This window comes from Hydra vulgaris, chromosome 03, assembly GCF_038396675.1.
Source record: "Hydra vulgaris chromosome 03, alternate assembly HydraT2T_AEP".
NCBI classification, from domain to species: domain Eukaryota; kingdom Metazoa; phylum Cnidaria; class Hydrozoa; order Anthoathecata; family Hydridae; genus Hydra; species Hydra vulgaris.
In genome coordinates, this window is record NC_088922.1 from 10,113,030 (window position 1) to 10,137,500 (window position 24,471).

The 24,471-nt window shown below is 28.5% G+C and overlaps 2 protein-coding genes across 2 annotated transcripts; one reads left to right on the top strand and one right to left on the bottom strand.

Moving 5' to 3' along the window:
* The first annotated feature begins 17,382 nt into the window (after positions 1-17,382).
* Positions 17,383-18,839, top strand: LOC136077940 (uncharacterized). Its single transcript, XM_065792299.1, has 2 exons — positions 17,383-17,700; positions 18,057-18,839. The coding sequence occupies exons 1-2, from the start codon at positions 17,561-17,563 to the stop codon at positions 18,832-18,834; spliced, it is 918 nt and encodes a 305-aa protein (XP_065648371.1). The 5' UTR covers positions 17,383-17,560; the 3' UTR covers positions 18,835-18,839.
* Positions 18,840-18,919: 80 nt separating this feature from the next.
* On the bottom strand, positions 18,920-19,942 carry LOC136078452 (uncharacterized). The gene has a single exon (XM_065794224.1). It carries the CDS (start codon positions 19,940-19,942, stop codon positions 18,920-18,922), a length of 1,023 nt encoding a protein of 340 aa, XP_065650296.1.
* Positions 19,943-24,471: the final 4,529 nt, after the last annotated feature.

A 24,471-nucleotide genomic window follows, 5' to 3' on the forward strand; every position in this document is an offset into this window, starting at 1 on the left:
TCAAATAGCTTTATCATTTCTTAAGATGTATTTCTTTTTTTCTTTTAAAATAATTGAATTTTGAAAGGGTTCAGGAGATAAACTGCATTTTTACTATTATACATAAAACAAAGAACATTGAAAATATTTAGCTCGTATATACTAAAAACATTCATGTCAATTAGGAGAGACTTGACAAGTAAAAAGAACCTAAAAATTATTAAGGCAAGTAACATGTTTTTATTGACAAATAAAGGTTTAAGTTTACTTTTGTTTGTACTACCTCACGCAACATTTGCATAGTTAAGTTGGCAGTGGATAAATAAATTATAAAGTTGAGGTAACGTGCATTATAAAATATTGCAATACTTTTAGATATTTTATTGCCGAAGTTTTTAATGTGCTTTTTCCATAAAAGATTTTCATCAAGATAAACGCCTAAAAATTTTTTGAGCTAACTTTTTTTTAGAATAATGCCAATAAAAAGACAATGCATGTCATTTAGTAGTAAGTTTTTTTTTTTAAATGAGGATGGAAAAAAATTTATTTGGTTTTATCAATATTGAGAGTTTACTTGTCTTGAACCAATCAGAGATTTTAATTATTTCATTGTTCATGTTTTCAAATAGAGATTTCATGTTATTATGGGATAAAAACAGATTAGTGTCATCTGCAAACATTATCGTCATTAAGCTTGGTGCTTTATAAAGATTATTGATGTAAATTAGAATTAGTAAGGGTACTAATATTGATCCCTGGGATACTTCAGATGTTATATTAAGTAAATTTTTTTTGCCACTTTGAATCAATGTTGACAAATTGCTTGCAATTACTTAGATGATGTGTAATCTATTCTAAAAGATTAACACCCAGTAAACATTAAACAGTTAGTTGGCCCGATCCTAATAACCAACTATTAGCTATAGTTTGGCCGACAGTCGGCTATTTAGTTGGTACCGTGAAAAAAACGTAACGCTTTTACCAACACTTAGCCAACTGTTTTATAAACTGTTGGTACCATTAACAGCCCAACAGTAATAAAACAGTTGGTACCATTACCGGCCCAACTATACGATTTTTTTCGCGATTTTTTTAAATTCACTTTTGCATTTTAATTGAAAGTGCAAATGCTATATATGTTTACATTTATCTTTACAACTTGCCGTGATGGTGAATAATGAGTTGCATATTTGAAATCAAAATGAGAAATGATATACAAAAAACAAATTGTTCGCTCGGCAACAAAAAAAATTGTTTTTTTTTGACCTGTGTAATAATCAATGAGAAATGCTATACAAAAAACAAATTGTTCGCTCGGCAACAAAAAAAATTTGTTTTTTTTTTGACCTGTGTAATAATCAATGACGTAAATAAATCAGTAACGGATCCAGGATTTTTTTTTGGGGGGGGGGGATGTTGATACCAAAAGGGATGGGGGGGCTGTTGTTACCATTTTAATGGGGGGGGGGGGGAGGGAGATGTTGATACCATTATAACAGCCAGACATAGCTGATGCGCCATCATAACCTTGACCTACTAAGTAAGTAAGGTCAAGACTATGTCCTTTCAGAGTTTGAATAATTAGTTCACCTAACCCTTTACCACTAAGATCATTAGCTTTCTTAAAGTTTAAAAATTCTGGTAATAATTATATATATATATATATATACATATATATATATATATATATATATATATATATATATATATATATATATATATATATATATATATATATATATATATATATATATATATATATATATATATATATATATATATATATATATATATATATATATGTATATATACATATATATATATATACATATATATATATACATATATATATATATATATATATATATATATATATATATATATATATATATATATATATATATATATATATATATATATAAATATATATATATGTGTGTGTGTGTGTGTGTATACATATATATATATATATATATATATATATATATATATATATATATATATATATATATATATATATATATATAATATTGTTTAAACTTACCTTAAAATTTAAATGTTTTCTAAAGGTTTTGAGTGCGAAAAAAAAATAAAGTACCAGAAAGTAAAATTGTGCGGCGCAATGCTATCTTTTTTGTATGGTTAAATCAAAGTGGAAAAAAATGAATGAAATATTAGGCATTTCTCATGGAAGAATTTAAGATCAAGAGCGCAGATTATTTCAATAGTTTTAATATTTTGATTATTTCAGGGTATGTATTTTCTGGTGAAGGGGGATGCATACCCCCATCCCCCCCCCCCCTGGATCCGTCACTGAAATAAATAACTAGATATCTAACTTCGGGATTTTTATAAAAGTGAAGCCGATTTATTTGTTTACTATTTTAATCAGCCATTATTATATCGGGCAGAAAACAGTAAATATCATATAATGTTGAGAGTAAATCCGTGACATTATTTCTTTTGCCTTGCTAAAGTATTTATTTAATTCAATTATTTTCATCACAAAATGGTAAATTCTTGTGCTGCATATGGATGTTCTAATAGATATATAAAAGGCGGCACGAAATCCTTTCATAAATTTGAAATGTGAAAATTTTCTTCCATCCAAACACACCTGTATCTGCAGCGACCATTTTTTAGAATCAGACTACAATTATTGTATTTCAGACAAAAAAAATTCAAGTCTTGATCATCATCAAAAGCCTATTTTAAAATGTAATGCTGTGCCATCAGTTTTTATATTTTCTACAAATATTCAAAAGACAAAAAGGAAAACTCTCATCAATACGAACATCAGTAAATTCATTATCTAAACTTTGATCTTTTATCGAAAAAAACAAAGTTTGATGTTTACGCTTTAACTCTTCATTTTTATTCTCCACGTGCGTATAACTTTCTTCGGCCAATGTTATGTCTTCCTGCTGCCAGTTCAATATCACATTGGACGTTATCTGTAAATTGTGATCCTGGTTTATTCCTTGATGTTTTTTCATATCTTGGTCATAAACAGAAAACAGATATTAATTTTGAGCATTGTGCTCTTATTATTGATGCTATGGCAATCAAAAACAGTATAACTTATGACAAAAGTTCAGGTCACTATATTGGTTTTTGTGATTTTGGTAAAGATATTTCTGTATGTAAACCTGATACTCCAGCTACAGAGGCATTAATTTTCATGTTAGTTGGTTTGCGAGGACATTGGAAAACACCCATTGGTTATGTTTTATCAAATAAAGTTAAAGCAAGTGATTTAACATGTTTTATTAAAAATATTTTAGATGTGGGTTTGACATATGAACTTTGTATCAAAATTATTACATTTGATGGTACTAGTACAAATTTAAATTCCGTTGTCCCATTTGGATGTAAGTTTGGCAAAGTCCTAGACGATATAGTTAGTACTTTTTCATATAACAACCAACTGCTCCACATTTTCCTAGACCCATGCCATATGCTTAAATTAACTAACTTAATTAATTAAGTTATCTAGAAATTCTCTGAATGATTTGGGTGTTTTTATTGATGATGAGGGCCACTATATTAAATGAAGTTATATAAAAGCTTTGTTTGAGTTACAAGAGCTTGAAGGTTTGAAATTTGCAAACAAACTTTCAAGAAAATATATCGAATTTCATCGCTACAAAATGAATGTCAAAATAGCTGGCCAAACCCTTAGCAGCTCTGTTGCTGATGCAATTGAACTTTTAATTGTATTACAGCATCCATCTTTCTTAGGAGCAAATAGTATAATCCGTTTTATAAGAGTTATTGATAAATTATTTGACGTGCTCAATTCCAGAAATCCAAATGGTAAACACTTTAAGAAACCTCTATATCTTAATAATCAGCTTTATTGGAAAGATTTTTTAAACAATACAATTACTTATCTGAGCAAGTTGACTGATATTACTAGCATTCCATTGCTTTTACATCGAAGAAAGACTATTTTAGGTTTAATTGTAGATGCTAAAAGCACTCTAAAATTATCCACCGATCTGTTAACGTTTCATGAGAAACCATTTAAGTATGTTCTAACTTACAAATATTCCCAAGATCATCTTGAACTACTATTTGCTTGCATTCGTGGAAAAAATGGTTACAACAACAATCCTGATGTAGTGCAGTTAAAGTCATCGTTAAAACGGATTCTTCTGCGAAACTCCATAGTTGGATCGAGTCATGCTAACTGCCTGATGTTTGAGCCATATTCTAATGGCTCTATTTTTTCTCTTAGTTGGAAAAAAAGGTTGTGTTCTGTTGATAATTTTGACCAAGAGGATATTGACTTTGAAGAAGTTTTTTTGTACTGCGATGAACTTCAAATGTCTAGCTACAAAGAAGCAATATTGGGATATATCTCTGGTTTTATAGTCAAAAAGTTAATAAATACTATTTCATGTAATATTTGTGCTCAATCATTAACTGATATTTTATTATACGAACATTCCTATGCGAAATCTCATTCTTCATTAAATAATGTGAAAGATCGTGGTGGTTTGTTTTTGCCATCAAGGGATGTTGTTTCTGCTGTCGAGTTGTGTGAGAAAGTATTTAACTTCTTTATTAGTGGTAAAGATTTTGAAAATCCAAAAATAACCTCAGATAAAAATATAAAGCATAAGATGATCCATTGTGTTAACAAATTAATTATTAAAAAAAAATTCTTGAAAGGACTTGATGGTCACAACTTAGAATTGTAGACTGAAAATGAAGATTTGCATTCCAGCCAGCTTGTTAGAATGATATTTAAAGATTACTTTAGAATTCGAATGTTCAGATATTTTCAGGATTATACTACTAAAGTTCTAAGAAAGTCGTTTATTGGTTTAAGACAACAAACTAACAAATTAATATTGTTCAAGGGTTTACGAATATTTCATTTTATTGTATAAAACTTTAATTAAAATAATAAAATATATTATACGATGTTTTAGTTTTATGTTCTTAATATGTTTTTAAATATATATTTTTGTGGCTATAAAAATAACAGTTTGTTTTAGTTTGTTATAACAAACTAAACATGCTAACAATATCATGTCCAATCTTTGACCAAAAAATATGTATGTATTGACTGTATGCTCACTAAATTGATCGTCTGTGATTCTAATCATCTTTAATTCCAAGAATAAGGACGTTAAAATTGCCAATATCTTTTCATATAAATGTGATTGCTAAAAGCTTTTTGCCCGATATAATAATGGCTTCCAAGGCATTAAATTGGCTTCACTAAAAACGGCGAAGTTAGATATCTAGTTATTTATATCATTGGTAATAATACAGTAATAATCACTTAATAATAACAGTAGTAATAACAATAACAACTACAATTAAAATAATAACAGTAGAAATTTACAACAGTAACAATAATAAAAAACTAGCAGTAAGCAACCCCTAATACGGGTTATGAGTAATTAAATCATTAATAACAAAACACATTAATAACTTGATATATTTATCTACAAAATTAAATACTAATTTATCTATAAATAATAATTTAACTTTGACTCCCTATCAGCAATGTCATTGCTTATAGTTAACGACATAAAGACCGCATTAACATCAGTTAAGTTCTTTTTAAAATCTGTCAAAACACAGATACCAGAAAAAGAAAGTCAAGTAAAGCCTGCAAATACCTAAAAAAAGAAATAAAAAAAAAATTACACCTTTTAATTACAAAAGTTTTATTTGCATTTTATTGTTAGTAAAATTAGGATAATAACATAACAGAAAATATAAAGAATTAAAAAAATAGCTATAACAGCCAACACAAAACGCAGCAACAATATCAACACAATTATCAACACAAAACACAGCAACAACAACGCATAGCATAAAATATTTGTAAGCACACATTACTGTGTCTCCAGAGTAATTAAAAAAGAAAAGAATATAAAAAGGCTAGACAACACAATGTAGTAACACTGGAAAATAACACTACAACTTAATAAGATATTTTATTAACTAATATATTTGAACTAAAAAGAGTTTATTTATTACAATATTTGAACAATCGAGGGACAATTATAGTTAAACAATTTGAACAATTATACCATAAAATAACAAGCAACTCGTAAAATATTTCTTATAAATGGTCATTATCAATTGCGGTATTAAGAAATACGTAAGAGGTCAGTAGTTACATAAGTTTTATTAATTCTCCCTCTCACTAAGAGAGAGAGGGGGGGAGAGAAAGAAAGTGTTTCCAAAGCAGTATCTTAAAAAAAGGAAAAAAACACGCAATAAATAGTAGTAACTGGTTTTATTGTTACCAGTAAACAATATTATTTTAAACTTGATTTAATTTCCAGCATTTCCTAATTAAGCTTTAGCTTCTCTCTAACTGTTGACTGATGATTAATAGAGTAAATTTCACATCATATTAAATTTACAAAGTTAAAACCATGTTTCAACAGTAAGCAAACTAACCAAGTGATGACAAAGGCAACTAAAAAAAGAAAAAAGAATATAAGTATGTTTGAAATTATAAAAAAATTTAAAATCATTTAAATTTAAAATTGTTAATTGTTACTATAAATAGTAAAATTCATACTTTGCTTGGTTCTAAATTGTCTAAAGTAAAATTAAGTTAACAGACATCAACACTGCTTGACACTGAATTCTGGCAAGTAAGTTTTCTACTCGCTGAGCAGCATTTCTTACATTTCAACAACGATTAATTTCATCTATCTCTTTCACTTGACAACAACTATTTTCAAGTTGCCTATTAGGATTTACATTAATAACTTCTTTGAGCCTAATATTATCCACTACAATTTCACTATTATCATTAAACATGTTACCAGTAAAATTACTATTGTTACAACTGAATAATAAAAAAATGTAAAAGAATCTTACAAACTGTGATCTTTTCTATATTTAAAACTATATTTAAACTTAAGATTTATTGAAATCCATATCTTTTTATGTTTATATACATAAGTTATTTATCAAAAATATTAAACAATATTTATTTACATCAATTATTTTTAATTTAACAAAGAATCTAGACTACAATGCACAAAATTATTTGAGTAAGTGATCAACAAATTACTGACTGTAATTTGTTGATCACTTTCGTGTCAACAAATTATAGTCAGTTTTCCATCTTAAATACATAAAATATATATCTAATATAAAATAAATCCAATATAAAATAAAATAAAAAATAGTAAACTTACTCAATCAGTACCAGTTATACTGTGTGCAGTGACTAAAAAACACTTCAGTTCTTTCAAACTGCACTAAAAAATAGCTTTCAGCTATTTTCAATTGCAATAAAAAATAAAACAAAAATCTGAAAACAAATAAGTAAAAAAACCAAGGACAAACAAACATTTATTTATTAAAACTACTATATTTAAACAAATTAAATTAAACAAAGAACAACATCAATTCTCCTTAAAGGCTAAGAAATATTTTTCAGCTTAAATTTGCTTGCAGACCTTGCTTGTAAAATCATGTGAATAAGAAACACATTTAGAAAAGCTTAGAAACTACTTAAAAATGACATATGCAACATTGAATTTTAAAATTTGATTGGCCTAATTATTAGTAGATGTTTTTAAAAATTCTTACAAATTTACAATACTGTGTTCTTCTATATCGCATAAACCCATCATATGATAAATCTGAAATTTAAAAATGAAACAAATATGTAAATACAAAGAAAAACATCATATATGAATCAAAAATCAATGTATCGATAAATTATTGTCAATAACAGTAAGGGGAGAGAAGTGGTCGTGTAGGGAAGTGCTAAAAATTATACCATATAAGCTATACCTACATTTATAGATTCAGTCACTCTCAAATACAAAATGCATACATATAAATTATTATATTAACACACACACACACACTCACACACACACACACACACACACACATACACACACACACACACACACACACACACACACATACACACATATATATATGGATATGTATATATATTTATATAATATATGGATATATATATACATATATTTATACACACACACACACATATATATATATATATATATATATATATATATATATATATATATATATATATATATATATATATATATATATATATATATATATATATACACACATATATATACACATATACATACAGAAATACATACGTAAACATACTACAATATACGCACATATACATTTTAGCTGTATTTTAACTCTTACTAATAGTTAAAATAGAGTTAAAATGTCTAATACAAATACAACAATGGTGTCATCATTAAATTAAATTAAAAACTCTAACAAATGTCAAAATGATATCTGAATGTGTAACTAATGATATAAAGTGAAATATTTGTACTTACCAGCGTAACGGTTGTATTAAAAGATAAAAGAGAGATTGAGTTTAAAAGTTCATTTAAAAGGTAAAAAAGCATTTGAAAGAAAAAAAATGATAAATTGCTTCAAATTAAATTAACTCTATTCACTTAGAACATGCGACTAAATATTTTCATATGATATAATTACAAATACATTTTAAAACTTACGGGAAACTTTTACGATTCAAAAACACGCGGTATACAGTCGGTTTATGGTTGGCACAAAATGCCAACAGTCAGCCAACTATACCCAATACTGGCCCGTCAGTTGGACCAACTAAAGCGTGTTTACAGGGCAGTCATCCCAAAATATTGTAACATTTTTATAAGAACCTCATGATCTATGGTGTCAAAAGCTTTTTCTAAATCTATTAAAACTCCTAGAATATATTGAGAATTTTCAAAAGATTTAGTTAAACGTTTTGAAAACTGGATAAATGCATGTTCCATATCAGAGCTGTTTCCGCCGGGGGGGCCAGGGGGCGTAGGCCCCCCAATAATTTTTTTTTAAATATATTTTTTAAGGCCATGCCTTAAAAAAAATATTTTTTTTCAATCGAAGAAACCCCAGGCCCCAATATCAAAATTGTGGTTACGGCTCTGCATATAATTATTTTTTTGAAACCATATTGGTCGTAATATATGAGATCATCAGTGGTGGATCCAGAATTTTTTGGTGTTTGAGATAAATATTAGACGTGGAGCAAACTCCAAACATTTGTATGTTTATACTTATGTAAAATAATGAGGTTTTGCAAAAAATTGCGATGATTAGAGTCTGGGAACGAAAATCCCTTTGACTTCAACAACAACAACAACAAAAAACGAGAGGGGCAACAAGTTGACTAAGTATTTTTTGTACTATTCTCAACTAGACTTATATTCATCTATAAATTTTAAGTTTCATAGTATTATCTCAAAGCGCTCAAAAATTACGACTATATAAACACCCCCTCAATTTGAGGGGATTACAAATTTTAAATGGTTATAATTTTTGAACGCTGAGAGATAATACTAAAAAACTTAAAGTTTATTGAGATCAATATTTGGTAGGTCACTGGAGATCATTATATGATAGGTGATAATAAATTCTATTATAAAAAATTCTTTCTAAAACCTTCGAGAAAAAGGATAAAATGGGTATAGAACGGTAATTGCTAATATTAATTAAATCTCCTCTTTTAAATATTGGTGGACCCTTTGCTAATTTTAAATCATCAGGAAAAATTCCTTGTCTGATTGAACATGAAAATATCCAAAAAAACAGTATTTTAAAAGACATCATATAAATTAATAACAATGTTTCCACTGACAACATCCAGGCCAAAGGTTTTTTTAGGCTTGAGCATTTTAAAAGTACACTCAAGTTCATCTACACGTAAGGTTTTGATGTTGTTATCGTGCTGTTGCTTCATTTCAATTATCGCTATTCTCAATGCAACTTTGATCATATCGGCTGTTTTGATCCTGTAAAGTTTGTCAAATGTGTCTGTTGTACTTGTTCCAAGTTTAATTGCTGCGTCGGTAACATTATTTATAATCGTTTCCGTGGATTTTTTTTCAATGTTTTTTACCGTCATTATGATTCAATAGTTTTCAAATGTTTAAAGTGGTACTTGATGAGAGAGCTACCACTCTAAACAGTGAATTTGGGCAAATACTTCTAACAAAAAAAATTTAAAATAAATTTGTTTTTTATATAAATATGACCTATACGCCACTCATCAGCTACTCCGCATAAAAATTGGTTGTCAAAAAAAACTATGGGATTGGCTAATCTATATATGTATGTGTGTATTTAATATTATATGTTAAACATGACGTTGAATAAGCTTAGCATTTGGAGAGGAAACGTGACATCTAAACTAAAATAAGTTGTTCTTAATGCCTTTTAAATTATATTTGTATAATTATATATGTAAAAAACATTTTGAATATCTTTTCAACTTTTTTAAACGTTTTTGACGACGTTTAAACGTTTAAAAGGCGTCTTTTTTAGGTCCCGTGCCCACTGGGTTAGACGGAAACCATATATTTTTGCAAATACTTGACATTATCTGCTGGATTTTGCTTGGAGCTAATTTTGTAAAACTGCTATCAGTTTTTTCTTAAAACCTCTTTTATCTGGCGTAAACAATTTTGAAGATTTAGATAAAAGAAAAGTTTTTTTAATCTGAGTTTCTGAATATTTTTATTTTTCAATTTCAATTATAATTAAACAATATTTTTCAACAACTTGCTGCTCAGAACAGTTTGGAAAATTTGCTTTTTTTGGGTACAAAGTCGACAACATTTTGTTCAGATCATTCTAGAATCTTCTTGGATTAGTGGGTTGTAGCCAAATTAGGCTAAAATATTGTGGGAAATATCATGCTCTTTAATAAATGCCAAAAGGTGTTTCTTTAAGTATTTCTTTGTAAACAAATACGCGTTTGAAGTATTACAAGTAGAGTTCCCAGCCAACATTAACATACGGGTACTGTACGGGGCCCTTACGGGTTGTCAACTGGGTCCCATATGGGAAGACCAACGGTATCCCGCCGGATCTTGAACGCAGTTTCCATATGGGCCCATATGTGTATGCCCGCTAGGTATCCCGTATGGGTCCATTTAGCTTTGCAACTGGGACCCATATGGGAAACCCATCAGAAACTCGCTGGATCTTGGCCGGGGATTTCCTCTGGGGCCCATATGGGTATCGCTTGCCATATGGGTATCCCACGAAGTGGATACCCATATGGCAACCGATACCCGTAAGTGTCCCACGAGGTTTACTCATTGCAAATCTTGAAAAACTACGTTTAAATGTTTAAAATTTACAGAAAAAGCAAATTTATATATAACTTGATTGGTTTATTTAAAAAAAAAAAAAAATTAAAATTACAGTCGAAATTAAGCAAACTTTTAAACGATTCTTCAATCGTGTATCGAACGCTTTCATGGTTAGCTCGCGAATCGGAAGCCTTTCCATTGTTATTTAAACGACATTTTTGAAAACCTCTTTACACAATACCTCGTTTCAATATGACCAGTAAAAAAATTAAAGTTAACTGTTAGCTTAAAATTTATTGGTAAAATAAATTATTTTTAATATGTTATAAAACTATTACGATTTCTCCAAAACACTCTTGAGGTAAAAAATGTAATTTTCACCATCGAAGGTAGAAAAATATAATCTTTAATTTTATAATCGACATTTTATTTTAACCTTTTAAAATGAACTTGCAATAAATAAGCACATGCTCGTGATTTATATAATAAATTAATAACATTCCTTTAGTTACGGATAAATAAATTATATAAAATTATTATAAAAATACATAATTTCATTTTTATATTGAATATAATTTGATATATACTGTTTATAACTTTATATATATACATATTGTATATAACTTTATATATATACATATTGTATATAACTTTATATATATATATATATAAATATATATATATTTATATATATATATATATATATATATCTTATACTGCTGATTTAGGTGAGCAGTGTGACATCATACTAAAGTAGCCTGCTGCCATAGGGCTAATAACTTTTAAATGTAATCTTTAAAATAGAACGAAACTTTTTTTATTTCACACTAAGGTTTCATCAATTAAGACTACTCAGAAATCTTGAATAACAGTGTCGTGGCTACTAGATCCAAGCACCCCTTCCTTCAAAAGGGTCCCAAAAATCTTAAAAATTTTTTCAATGGATAATACTAAATAAATAAAAAAAGACCTTACATTTGTAAAAGGGCCTCTAAATTTGCAAAGAAGCCCCCAGACACGGCTCTGCTTATATACAAATATATTTATATATATATATATATATATATATATATATATTTTAATTTTTTATTTTAGGTGCCCCAAGAAGTCCTAACGGTCTGGTCACAGAGCACCGCGGAAATGCATTTAACCAGGAAGTTCACGCCTCCTTCCTTACCGTGACGCGAAAATATGTCCAGAGCTCGTTTCGAACCTAGATCTCCTGCTTATAAAGCAAGCGTTCTAACCACTGCGCCACGGCCGCATACATATATATATATATATATATATATATATATATATATATATATATATATATATATATATATATATATATATATATATATATATATATATATATCAGCGTGTAAACTAGCCCCAAGGAGTCCCATCAAATGTGGAATTTCCAAATGTTCATAAAATTAAAAAAAGAAAAAAGTCCTTTAGAAAGTGGTGGTGTTGTCGGCCCTGCTTATTAAGTCTTACTACAAAGTCTATTTCAAGTAGTACATGTGCTTCGTCAAATAAGTTTTTTCAAAATATTGAGAAGCCGTTTGCGTCAGATACTTACAAAATTTTGATTAATGCGAGTATTAGGGTAAGTCTTTTAGTTATTGTTTTTTTTTTTTGTTTGGTAGTTTATATCAACTGAATTAGGTGATCACATCGACTATTATCTTTTTTTACTTATCGGCATCGACTACAATCTGTTTTTACCTATCTACTATTTTTTTTAAAAACACTGCTGAAATTTAAGTTAAATGCGAAAAAAATTTTATGATTTCAACTAACAGGTAATAGAAATTTATTTAACAAAGAAAATAGATTCTTTTACTTTACTGCTCGCTTGCATTAAAAGAAATGCATGTACATGAATTCCAACCAATGAAAAAAATATATATTTATAACAATACTTTTAAAATGAAAGCGGCAATGATTTCTTAGGGTCATAATAAAATCAAATATATAAATCTTAGTAATAATTAATATATAATGATTAAAATAATATAAAAATATATAATTCTTAACAATCAAAGTTTGATTTGCCATGTCTTTGTGAAGCCAATTTAATTTTGTGTTGGTTTCATATTCATCTTAGATATATGCTACAGTATTTTTTATTTGGAGTAGAAAAGGAAAGAAAAAAGTTAAAAGACCCCACAAAAACATTTTAATTTCGGCTAAGGTTGGAAGGGGCTGGGAGAGAAGGGAGAGGTGAGATTAGGAAATATTTTGAAAAATTCCCAATTTCGTCAAAACGCTGAATCAAAGATATATTCCTGGTTTACACCATGCATATATATATATATATATATATATATATATATATATATATATATATATATATATATATATATATATATATATATATATATATATATATATATATATATATATATATATATATATATATATATATATAGATGGATAGATAGATAGATAGATAGATAGATAGATAGATAGATAGATATAGACATTCACAATGTTTTTACATCATTATCAATATTTAGCCATCTACATTTACAGTGATTATTTTGACAAAACAATTTACTGTAAAACACATGGTAAATGTGTTTTACATCGACTTATATATGAAAATAATAATGACATGTTTTATTAATAAAATGTTTTTTTTTTCATTTTATAAATAAAACATGTTATCATTATGCCTAGTTATAAATAACACAAAAAATTAGACATTGCACATCATCTAATATTAATAATAATTTGTTTCGACCTCTATTGAAAGTGTGAAACAACTTTGTGGAAGTCATCGTAGGTGATTGTGGATTGCTGTGATGACTTTCCAAGTAGAACCTTCAAATTAGTAGCATATTCTTCTATAGACATAAGACGGCGCTTTTTTTTTTTTATCAAAGATCATGATTTTAAATAGAGTTGATTTCCGCGGCAATGACCTACTTGTAGCTCTAAAATAAATTACTTCATTCTTCAATCGTTTTTAGCATTTTATCAGATCTTGCTCTTTTTCAATATATTCACAGACATCTGATCCACTAGTAAATGGGCCACCTTGTAGTTTTAAACAAGTTAAAATAGAATTTCTCCTGGACGCCTGATCTAAAGCTTGTTGTTCTTTTTTAGCTTTGTCTCAGTTGAATCTGTCGCTGGTTCCAACTGTATTCTATACTTTCAGTTTTTCTAACAATAGGACCCAATATCCGAAATAGTTCTAAATTATTTGAATCTTCATTTCTTAAATGGTTTGAATATTTAAGAGCATTAACACGTGAAACTGTTGAAAGTGACGGGTTTTTTTCAAAGTCGATTGCTATGAGTTTCACACTGACGCTCAAGCTCAATATTATTTGTAACTGTTTTATCAACTCCAACGACTTGATTAAAAACATAATACTCATCAGGTAATCGATCATTGTTTCTTTCTCCAAACTCATAATGCTTTCGTCTTTGGTGTTGATGAACAATAGCTAAACTTTACCGAACTATATTTGCAAGAATAATCATCAAAGTTCTTTGATGCGTATTTTCAAACTTCATCAACAACTTCTAAGCCATAATCTTCTTTAATGAGATTTTCAAAAAGTTTCTTTGATACTCCTTGAACACATGGCTCTTTAAATTCAAAGAACTGTTCATTTATGACATCATTAGATAAGCTTGCATACATCTTGCTAAAGAATATTTGCAGTTTAGAATACATGGCTTTACCTTTAGTTTTACAGAAAAATGGTGAAATAACTTGCATTCCAAAAGCTGCTACCACGACTAAAGTAACTATAATGTAATCAAAATTCATAGAATCTCGGACTGAACAAGCAAGTTTATTTTTGATATATTCATGTTGGTCTAAAAACTCCTTAAAGCAAACTATAGAAGAACATTTCGAAAGACATTCAAATCAAACATCTTTAAATTCAAAAAGAAAAATGTTTTTACGCTGCATAAAAGTTTTTAATTCTTTATGATAATTGCATGGTTTTTGAATAAAAATCGGACCAAACAAGTTTAGTACCCGCGATAGAAAGGTTAAGGATAACGTTTCCGTACTTTTGTTAATAGATATATCTAACAGAAAGCTTTGGAAAGGTTATCCATATTCATTTCATTTTCAATTTGGTTCAGAACTTTTTCAATAGCTCTTTCAAAACCTAAAGCTGTATGTGAAGTACAAAACAGTTGACCAGCAGGAATTTCTCTATCGAGTATATCAGCTGTAATTTTAGATATTCCTATATTATAAACAGTACTGTCAGTCATATGAACATCTACTTTCTGGTATAGTTCTTCTGAGGTGTATTTTGAGGCTTCCTGTAACATTTCGAATGTTGTTTTTATTCCATCTGCAATATTTGCTGTAGTTTCTGAAGCAATTCCTAATGTTGGCAAAGAAAATAATATTCTCGGTTAATATGTAAACCAGAAGGTGCAAAGGTCCTAACATGCTTTCGAGGGGTAAAATCAGTTGCGTGAGTTATTATATCGCCACTATTTTTAGCTTGAACAACTCTGTCTGCAATCAAGCCAAGAGAATACGCGTGCATCTATATTAGTTTTTTACGTATGGTACTGCGTGTTGGGAGTATGTTAGAATCAATAAATGTGTTCTCAATAGCTTCACAATCATTTTTATCGTACTTAGATATACGGTCAGTTTCATCTGGAATTTTCCATTTTATTTCAAAAATCTGATTGCAGATTAATTTCAGTGCATTTCCCTCATCGAGAATCTTTCTCCATCTAGCTCTGCACATGCATGGTAGATATCATATAAGACTAAGTTCTTTGATTGCCGCACATTAGGTGGAACATAAGTCTTGTGAGAACTATCTTCAAATATTAATTTTGATCTCGTCATGTATGGCAGTTTTGGTTCACTTACATCAACAAACATAACTCTCTTTTTTTTAAATTGGTTCAGTGTCTTTTTCAAAGAACAGATATTCATTTTTTGTTGATTCTCTTTTAAGAAATTCATCTTCGTCTTCAAATTCACTTAACTCGTTATCATCATTATCAACGTACATTTTCTGATAAACTGCTGTTTCATTTCTTATCTTTTTCTCCATTTTTTTTTTTTTTCGTTTATAACTTTTTGATGGAAAGTTTTATCAACATTTTGACATGTAAAACTCCGGTTACCGCGCATGTTTTTTAGATACGAGTAGTCTTCAGCATTCATTGAAATACCGAAAAACTTCTCTAGCTTTTCACGACGTTGTGGATTAAAGCAGAAAATGTCGAAAAGTTTTTTAAGGGATTCGTTCATAGAAATACATCTACTTAAAATCACGTTGCTTGTTTCTGTCAACACCTTTTAAGTAGCGATATTCATTGATTTCACTTTGCAGACTTTTTAAAATGGCCTGATATGATATTGTGTAGATATTATGCTCTGTCCAATGAATTTTTACTAACTCTGCAACTCTTCGACAAGCACTTTCAAAAGATAATTTATTGTTGACTTCGATAAAGACAAGCGAAAGAACATCTCTGAGTAAAGGAAACTTTGTATGATAAAATTAATCAACTACAGGGAGAATTTCTAAAGGAGTTTGTTTATTTTCATTTAAAACTATTTTGTTATTACGTCTTGTTACAATTTTTATTTATTTAATTGATATCTAAATTTAGTTCACAATAATAGAAACAGAGTAATCTCTTGCAAAGTAAAACAAAATCTGTTTTTTAAGTATTTATAAATTTTACGTTTTAACAAACAAAGTTTTATTACAATTTTTTTTAAAAACGCAACTATTATTCATTTTATTTCAAATTTATCCAATCAAAATTTAAATTGCATAAATTTTAGCATAAAGTTGCGTAACTTTATACGCAAAATAACCGCTGCAAAAATTTTTCTTTTAAAGGTTTTTTCTTGTATCTTTAAAAATGTTTAAATAAAAGTAGAAGACCAACCACAAAAAAATATAAAAAACAGAATCGTTTTTCAAACTTTTCTTAAAAAATTAAGAAAGAATACCTGGTTAAATAATAAATATAGAATTTTAGACCCTCCCCCTCCCCCTACTAAAACGCTACAGTCAAGAAACAGAAACTTAAAATTTAAAACAAACACTACATAAGAAAAAATCTAATCGGCATTTTTAATCGTGTTCAATCGATAATAAGAAAAATTAGAGCCATTTAACCAAATAAAGATTTTCGTAAAATATTTCTTATTCTAAAAAAAGATTAAAAATATAAAATAATGATACTGCTAAATAGTTTACAGAACTTATTACAACGTTATTTTATCGTCACATATTCCGTTGTTCAGTTGCAACGGCTAATTAATACCCCGTTCATACTGACGATAAAACACGTTTTAATTGTCGTATTTTAAACGCGTTTTACATTTTACTATTCTCATCAAATTTAAAATTGGTTTTAATTAAAACACGCAACGTTAAAAGTTGTTTTAATAAAACAACGTCGCGAGGTTGTTTTAATTGCGTTTTATTACCCTGAACTGTTTTTAAATGGCGGAGGAAAAAGCTGTTGCTGAAGAAAAAGTTAAATCTAGAAAGAGAGCTAGACATTGGGATGATGAGGAAACAAAAATACTAATTAGTAAATGGTCAGAAGATAATATCCAAGAAAAGTTGAAGTCATGCACAAGGTTTTGTTTTGTTTTTTTCAGTTAAGTTGGATCAAATTGAAATAACTTGTTAAATAAAATCAAACCACTCGTTACTAAATAGTTTAAATAAATCACAAATAGACAAGAAGTGATTACGAATTACATTAATATTGAATAAACAAGGAAATGAATGTTTATAAATTGTACTTTTTACAACAAGATATTTATTTCTCTTTGATAGTTAGCACAATATATATATATACATATATATATATATATATATATATATATATATATATATATATATATATATATATATATATATATATATATATATATATATATATATATATATATATATATATATATATAACTTCATATTTTTTGGATTTTAGAAAAGGAAAAATTTGGGAGGAAATTTTGCTATTCTTGCAAGCTTCTGGATATGAAGACAGAGATAAAGAGATGTGTAAAACAAGAATTCACACATTGACAAGTGCATATCGCAATTATATTGATAATAAACGAAATACAAGTGGGACTGGTCCTTCCAAAAAACCATCCTGCTTTGATGAAATTGATAAGGTTCTTAGTGACAAACCAACCACATTACCAACTTTTTTGAAAAGTTCCTCAGGCATGAATGTTATTATTGAAAAAACTGCAGAAGTGAATAATTTTAATAATTGTGTTAATGAGTTAGTAAACTGTGAACATATAGACATTGAAACTACTCCGTCAAGTTCTAAATCTGAAGAGTTGGTAAAAAAAGATAATAGTTTTTACTTTAAAAAATCCAAAAAGAAAAAATCAAGAAGTGAGGTAATGTTTGAACAATTAAATGCCACTGTTAATAAATTTATGACCTCTCAGGCTGATATTGATCATAAAATTTTAGAAAGTATTTTAGAAAACCACAAACAAGAAGAATCATGTGTTATATTAAAAGTTCGTCAAGTTGAAGATTTATATTTTATTGAAATAGAACTTTCATTGGCAGATTTGACACTAGAAAAACTTACTTGCACAATAAAAGAGGAATTTTCAGTTCAAGATAATGCATCTTTATTGATTACCAAGTTACCAAATGTACTTATCCGAAATGATAAGGATGTTAAACGTCTTAAAAGTGGGACTGAGATAGAGTTTTTAATTATGATTAAAAAAATGTGAAGCAATTTCTTTGTTTTGTTATTTTTTTCTCAAAATAAAATAAACCATGCCTTTTACAACATTGTTTGAAAAAAATCATTTACAACTAAACAGTTGTAAAATAATGTTTTTTTATGGAATTTCTAATAAACTCAGCTTTATTGTCAAGTTCAATGCAACTGTGGTTTAATATAGGGTTTACTAAGTCAATTTCTGTTTGTTCAATCCATTCATTTAAATACTTTTGTTTTGTCAAAGTACAGAAGTTATGTAGTATACAACATGTTGTAACAATATTGACTGTGTGTTCAACTGTTGTATCTAATCTCTTTAAAAGACATTGAAATCGACCTTTTAAACTTCCAAATCCATTCTCCACCACCACACGACATTTACTAAGAGAAACGTTAAACTTTGCTTCTTCTATACTAAGATTTCCACGATCTGAGTAAGGTTTCATAAGCCAATTTTTAAGGGGATATGCTGAATCACCAAGGATAAGAGGACCAATTTCAATATTATCAATTATTTTAGATAAGTTTGTAGGTAAAAAGGTTCTAGCCAGACACTCTTTATATAAGGGAGAATTTTTAAAAACCCTTGAATCGTGTGATTTGCCAGTCCACCCTACAAAAATATCTCTAAATAAATACTTGCTGTCTACCAATCCCTGTAAAATAATGGAGTGATATTCTTTTCTGTTTATATAGTCCTCTGAATTTTTATGAGGAGCCTTTATTCTTATGTGACATCCATCAACTGCTCCAACTACTTGTGGAAAACCATATAATTTTTCAAAACTTACTATAATCTCCATTGTTTCTTCCCTTGAGGGTAAGGAAATGTATTTCTTCATTAAGTTATCAACAAAATGTTTACAAATTCTGTGAACTATTGTACAAACAGTTGATTTTCCTAAGCCAAATAAATTGGCTATTGTTCGGTAATCTGCAGATCCACTTAAAAAGTAAAGTGTCACAGCTAACTTCATTTCTAAAGGCAAAGATTTACGAAAGTTAGTGCCTTGTATAGGCATAAAAGGTGAAACTTCCTTGCACAGATAATTAAAGGCTGCTTTAGACATTCTTATGTTTTTTATCCAATCATCTTCGTTCCAACAGTTTACCATTGTTTCGTACCAAAAGCTTTGACTGCGAGGTTTAGTCCAAATTTTTCTGTAAACCGCAAAATTATAAGCAGTAATACAGTTTATCAGTATGTGCTGCAATTGCAGTCTTCTTTTTTTCCTTGATATGTACAATAATACTCGTAACTTCGAGATCAAGTTTTTCTTTGAGAGCGCCATTTTCGAACGTTAATATAAATACTAAAGAACGTTCAATCTGAACGCAAGAAAACTGAAAACATGTTTATTATAAAACTATGTTTACATTAAAACATGTTTATTTAAAACAGAATTTAGTGTGAACTGGGTATAACTCACTTTTTAGTTAATTGTTATTCCTTATAATTTTGTTAGCAGTTGAATATGGTTCGACACACAACCAAGTTTTAGTTTTGATCTATAATCATTAATTTAAATGTGATAACTGAACTAGTGATTCTGTTTTGGTATCGGTTTCGGCCGAAATTTCAACTGGAACCGATACGGAGGTAATTTGGATCCAATTGAGAACAAGTTAAAGATTCACACCACTAATGATATTCCAATAATACTCCAATAGTACGATGCTTCTGGCAAAGAAATTACGAGAATGATCAGTAAACACTGGAGTATAATAAAGAACAACCATTTTCTGTATAAAAGATTGAGTAATCAACCACTAAAAATCTTCACGAACCAGAGGTCGCTTGGTGACCTATTAATTTTTTTTTTTTTTTTTAAACAATTTTTATTATATACTTCAAAAACAAATAATATTTACATGTCTCCAATTTATATAAATGTCCACCACAAATATTTACAATATCTAAAGAGCGTTAACAATGCTGTTTTACGCATGCGCGTTTGACATTTTAACTCATGGGAGTTAAAATAATAAACTTAAAAATTCGTGGTTTATAATATAAAGTGCTGGCTATTAACCCATGCCTTAAAAAAATATACGCAAGTCCCTCGCACCACAGGGCTACTAGGGACTTGCTTGTCGTTGTTTTTGAAAATATATATTATTTGTTGAAAATATATATTAACATATATTAGTAGTACTATGTAGTTGTAAGGAAACTCGCAGAAGACCAAGAAAAGTCTTTTCATCGAGAACCTTTAAAATACAAAATAAACTAAAAACTTAAAGAGTAAAGACACACATTAATTTTTTGAGGTCTACTGTTCAGTAATATTTTACTATGTATAGTTGCTAACAATTTTTATTTTTTTTTTTTTTTTTTATTTATGTTTTATTTCTTTTTTATTTATTTTTATAGCTTAAATTGTTCTTTTTACATTTTATTATATTAATTGTTCTTTTATATTAATACATATCGATAAAATTGGTTTCGTTAATTATGAGATCTCTTAGTTTTTTCTTCAGGGCAATAAGATTATCCAATTTAGTAAGTTCTATATTTTGAGGTATTGTTTTGTTGTATAAATAGGGACCACGGTATACAATTGAAAACCTCGAAAATTTTGTTTTTTTTATGGGCATTATGGTAAAGTTTCCGGTTTATTAGTAAAATGAGTTGGGACAAGTCCGAGCTTATATTTGAGCATAAATAAAACATTTTGGTAGATGTTAATTTGATAGATATTTAAAGCATTCAAGTTTTTAAGTAAAGGATCGGCATGAGTGAATTTATTTTTATTATAAATCAATTTTGATGCGTGTTTTTGGTGTGTATATAGAGAACTTAATTTAGATTTATTTGTACTTCACCAGGCAATATTGGCATATGTTAGATAACTTTGTATATAAGAAAAGTAGAGAATTTTCAGATTCTCCTGGGAAAGTATAGTTTCAAGGTCATCATTTGCAGATTAATAGAGATTTTCAATTGATGCTGATGAATAAAATAAGTTTGTGTCATCAGCAAACATTATTGCATCGAGTTTTTTTAGTGATTGTGGAAGAATATAAATAATATAAATTAAAAATAAAAGATAATATAAATTAAAAATAAAAGAGGACCAAGAATGGAACCTTGGAGAACTCCGCATTTTATTTTTAGTAAATTAGAATATTTATTATCGTTCGAAATAACACATTGTTGTCTGTTGCACAGATAACTTTTAAACTAATCGAGGCTAGTATTTTTTATTACGTATTTTTCCATTTTTTTAGTAAGATATCATGATTAATTGTGTCAAATGCTTTGGATAGGTCTATAAAAGTTCCTAATACAAATTACTTTTTATTAAAAGAATCACTTATGCTATTAACTAAATCTAAAATTGCATGTTCTGTTAAGTGCTGTGCTTGAAAGCCGAATTATTTTTTATTTAAGAACTTGTTTTGAATTAGGTATTCATATAATCAGTTGTAGATTATTCTTTCAACTATTTTAGAAAAGGTTGGAAGTATTGAGATTGGTCTGTAATTGTTTATTAGAAATGTTTCACCGGTTTTAAAAATAGGTACAATTTTAGCTACTTTTAATTTATCTGGTACAGTTCCTGTTATAATTGATGATTTAAATATTTCGAAAAAAGGTTTGCGTATCTCCGAAAAAACATTGACGACGATATTACTGCAAATGTCATCTATACCTGGAGACTTGTTTGTTTTAAGAGAGTTTATTGCATTTTCGAGTTCATCAATTTTTAGTTCTTTAAATATTAATTCGTTGTTGACACTAGTTAGATAAGTTTCAAATGAGTTGTTTGGACAATTGACTTTTGAAGCTACATTTGGGCCTATGATGACAAAAAAAACTATTAAATTTTTCTGAAAATACATTATTATTGTCATACTCTTTATTATCTATGACAATTTGAGCAGATAAACTATTTATTTTGCAGATTTTTAGTACTCCAATAGTAATAATTCATTAAAAACATAATGAAAATACTCGTTTCGGAAGTTTCGTATAACTAAAAGTATTAAAATATATAACAATGATTTTTAACAATGATATTTTGTTAGTCATTAGTTTAGAGAATAAATAATATATGCACAAATAAAATTGTAGTTTTTGTTGTCAGCGCACAGCCAGGATAAAGAAAGTAAATTGATATTACTCAGTGGCGGATCCAGCATTTTTTGATCTTTGAGATAGCTTAACTAACTTCCAGACATGAAGCTATCTCCAAACATTTATATGTTTATACTTATGTCAAATAATAAGAGTTTGCAAAAAATTGCGATGATTGAAGGCTAGGAACAAAAAAGCCACAAAATTTTTGCTGTACCAGCCCCAAATGTGAGAGCAACAAGTTGATAAAATATTTTTTGTACTATTCTCAACTAGACTTATATTCATCGATAATTTTTAAGTTTCATAGTATTTTCTTTCAGCGTTCAAAAATTATGACCATATAAAAATTACAACCCCCTTGACTTTCATGTCTCAGAAATTTTTAATCTTTGAATAACAGCGCATACGACATATCGCAAACTGGATATATTTTTTTAACGACTTGAAAGAACTTTTGAGTTCAAACATGATGGTGAAAAAGAAAAATGTGTTGCACATCGACCAACTCTGCTTTATTCTGCGTTATGTTTTACAAAACTGAGAACTAGTTAAGCAGTTCTTAAAATTCCCATGTATAATCATTTTGCAGTTTCCATGCTCGAAATAATTTTAAAAAAGTTAAATTTGTATGGGATCAACATTCAAAATTGCAGAGGCCAGTCATACGACAATTGCAGTATTATGTCTGGAATCTACTTTGGTTTACAAACAAGAATTAAAGAGATCAACGTTCTTGTCGAATATATTCAACGTGCTGCTCACTCTTTGAACCTCGTAGGAGTGAGTGCCGTGGAATCCAACGGAGCTGCTGTTAATTTTTTTGGGAAATTTATGACTTCTTTTTTGCATTAACGCATCAGTGAGATGTCTTAAAGTCAAAGTTTCTTGCTGGAATACGTGTTAAGGTTCTTAAGACTCTCTCACATACTTGTTCGTCAGCTCATGCTGATGTTTGTTTTGCCATTGAAAAGTGTTGTTCTATTTACAAGGTGATTAAGAATAATTTAGAAAATCAAATCAAAACATCTTTTATTTATGATTGTGCATACTGATCAACAAATATTTTCTATATTGGCGGCTCTCCTTGATACTCAGAACGCAAAAACAAGAGCAGAGGCCTTCGGACTTTCGATCCAAGCAAAGCAATTTGAGACAACTATTTTATTAATCATTTGAAACAGAATTATGGAGAGGTTTAACAAAGTTAACAAGAAACTGCAGTCCGTCAAGCTTGATTTAAGTTTGGTTGAAGAATTGTACTTCTCCCTGAAGGATTACGCAAAGCAAGTTCGCTCAATATGAAACTTTCGAACAATGCGAAAAGGAAGCTGTATCTTTGGTCAACACAGATGAATATACCTACGATCAAAGACGCCCAATAGCACGCAAAAGGCATTACGATGAAATTAACAGTGTGGAAACTACTGTGTTTTCTGGGCGATCTTAAATGATTGCCGACGTTAATGAGATCACGGACAAACTAATGAGTGATCTAAATAAAAGAAAGCCTGTACTGGATTGAATTCTATTTTGGGTTTTCTTGTAAATCTCCGCAACATG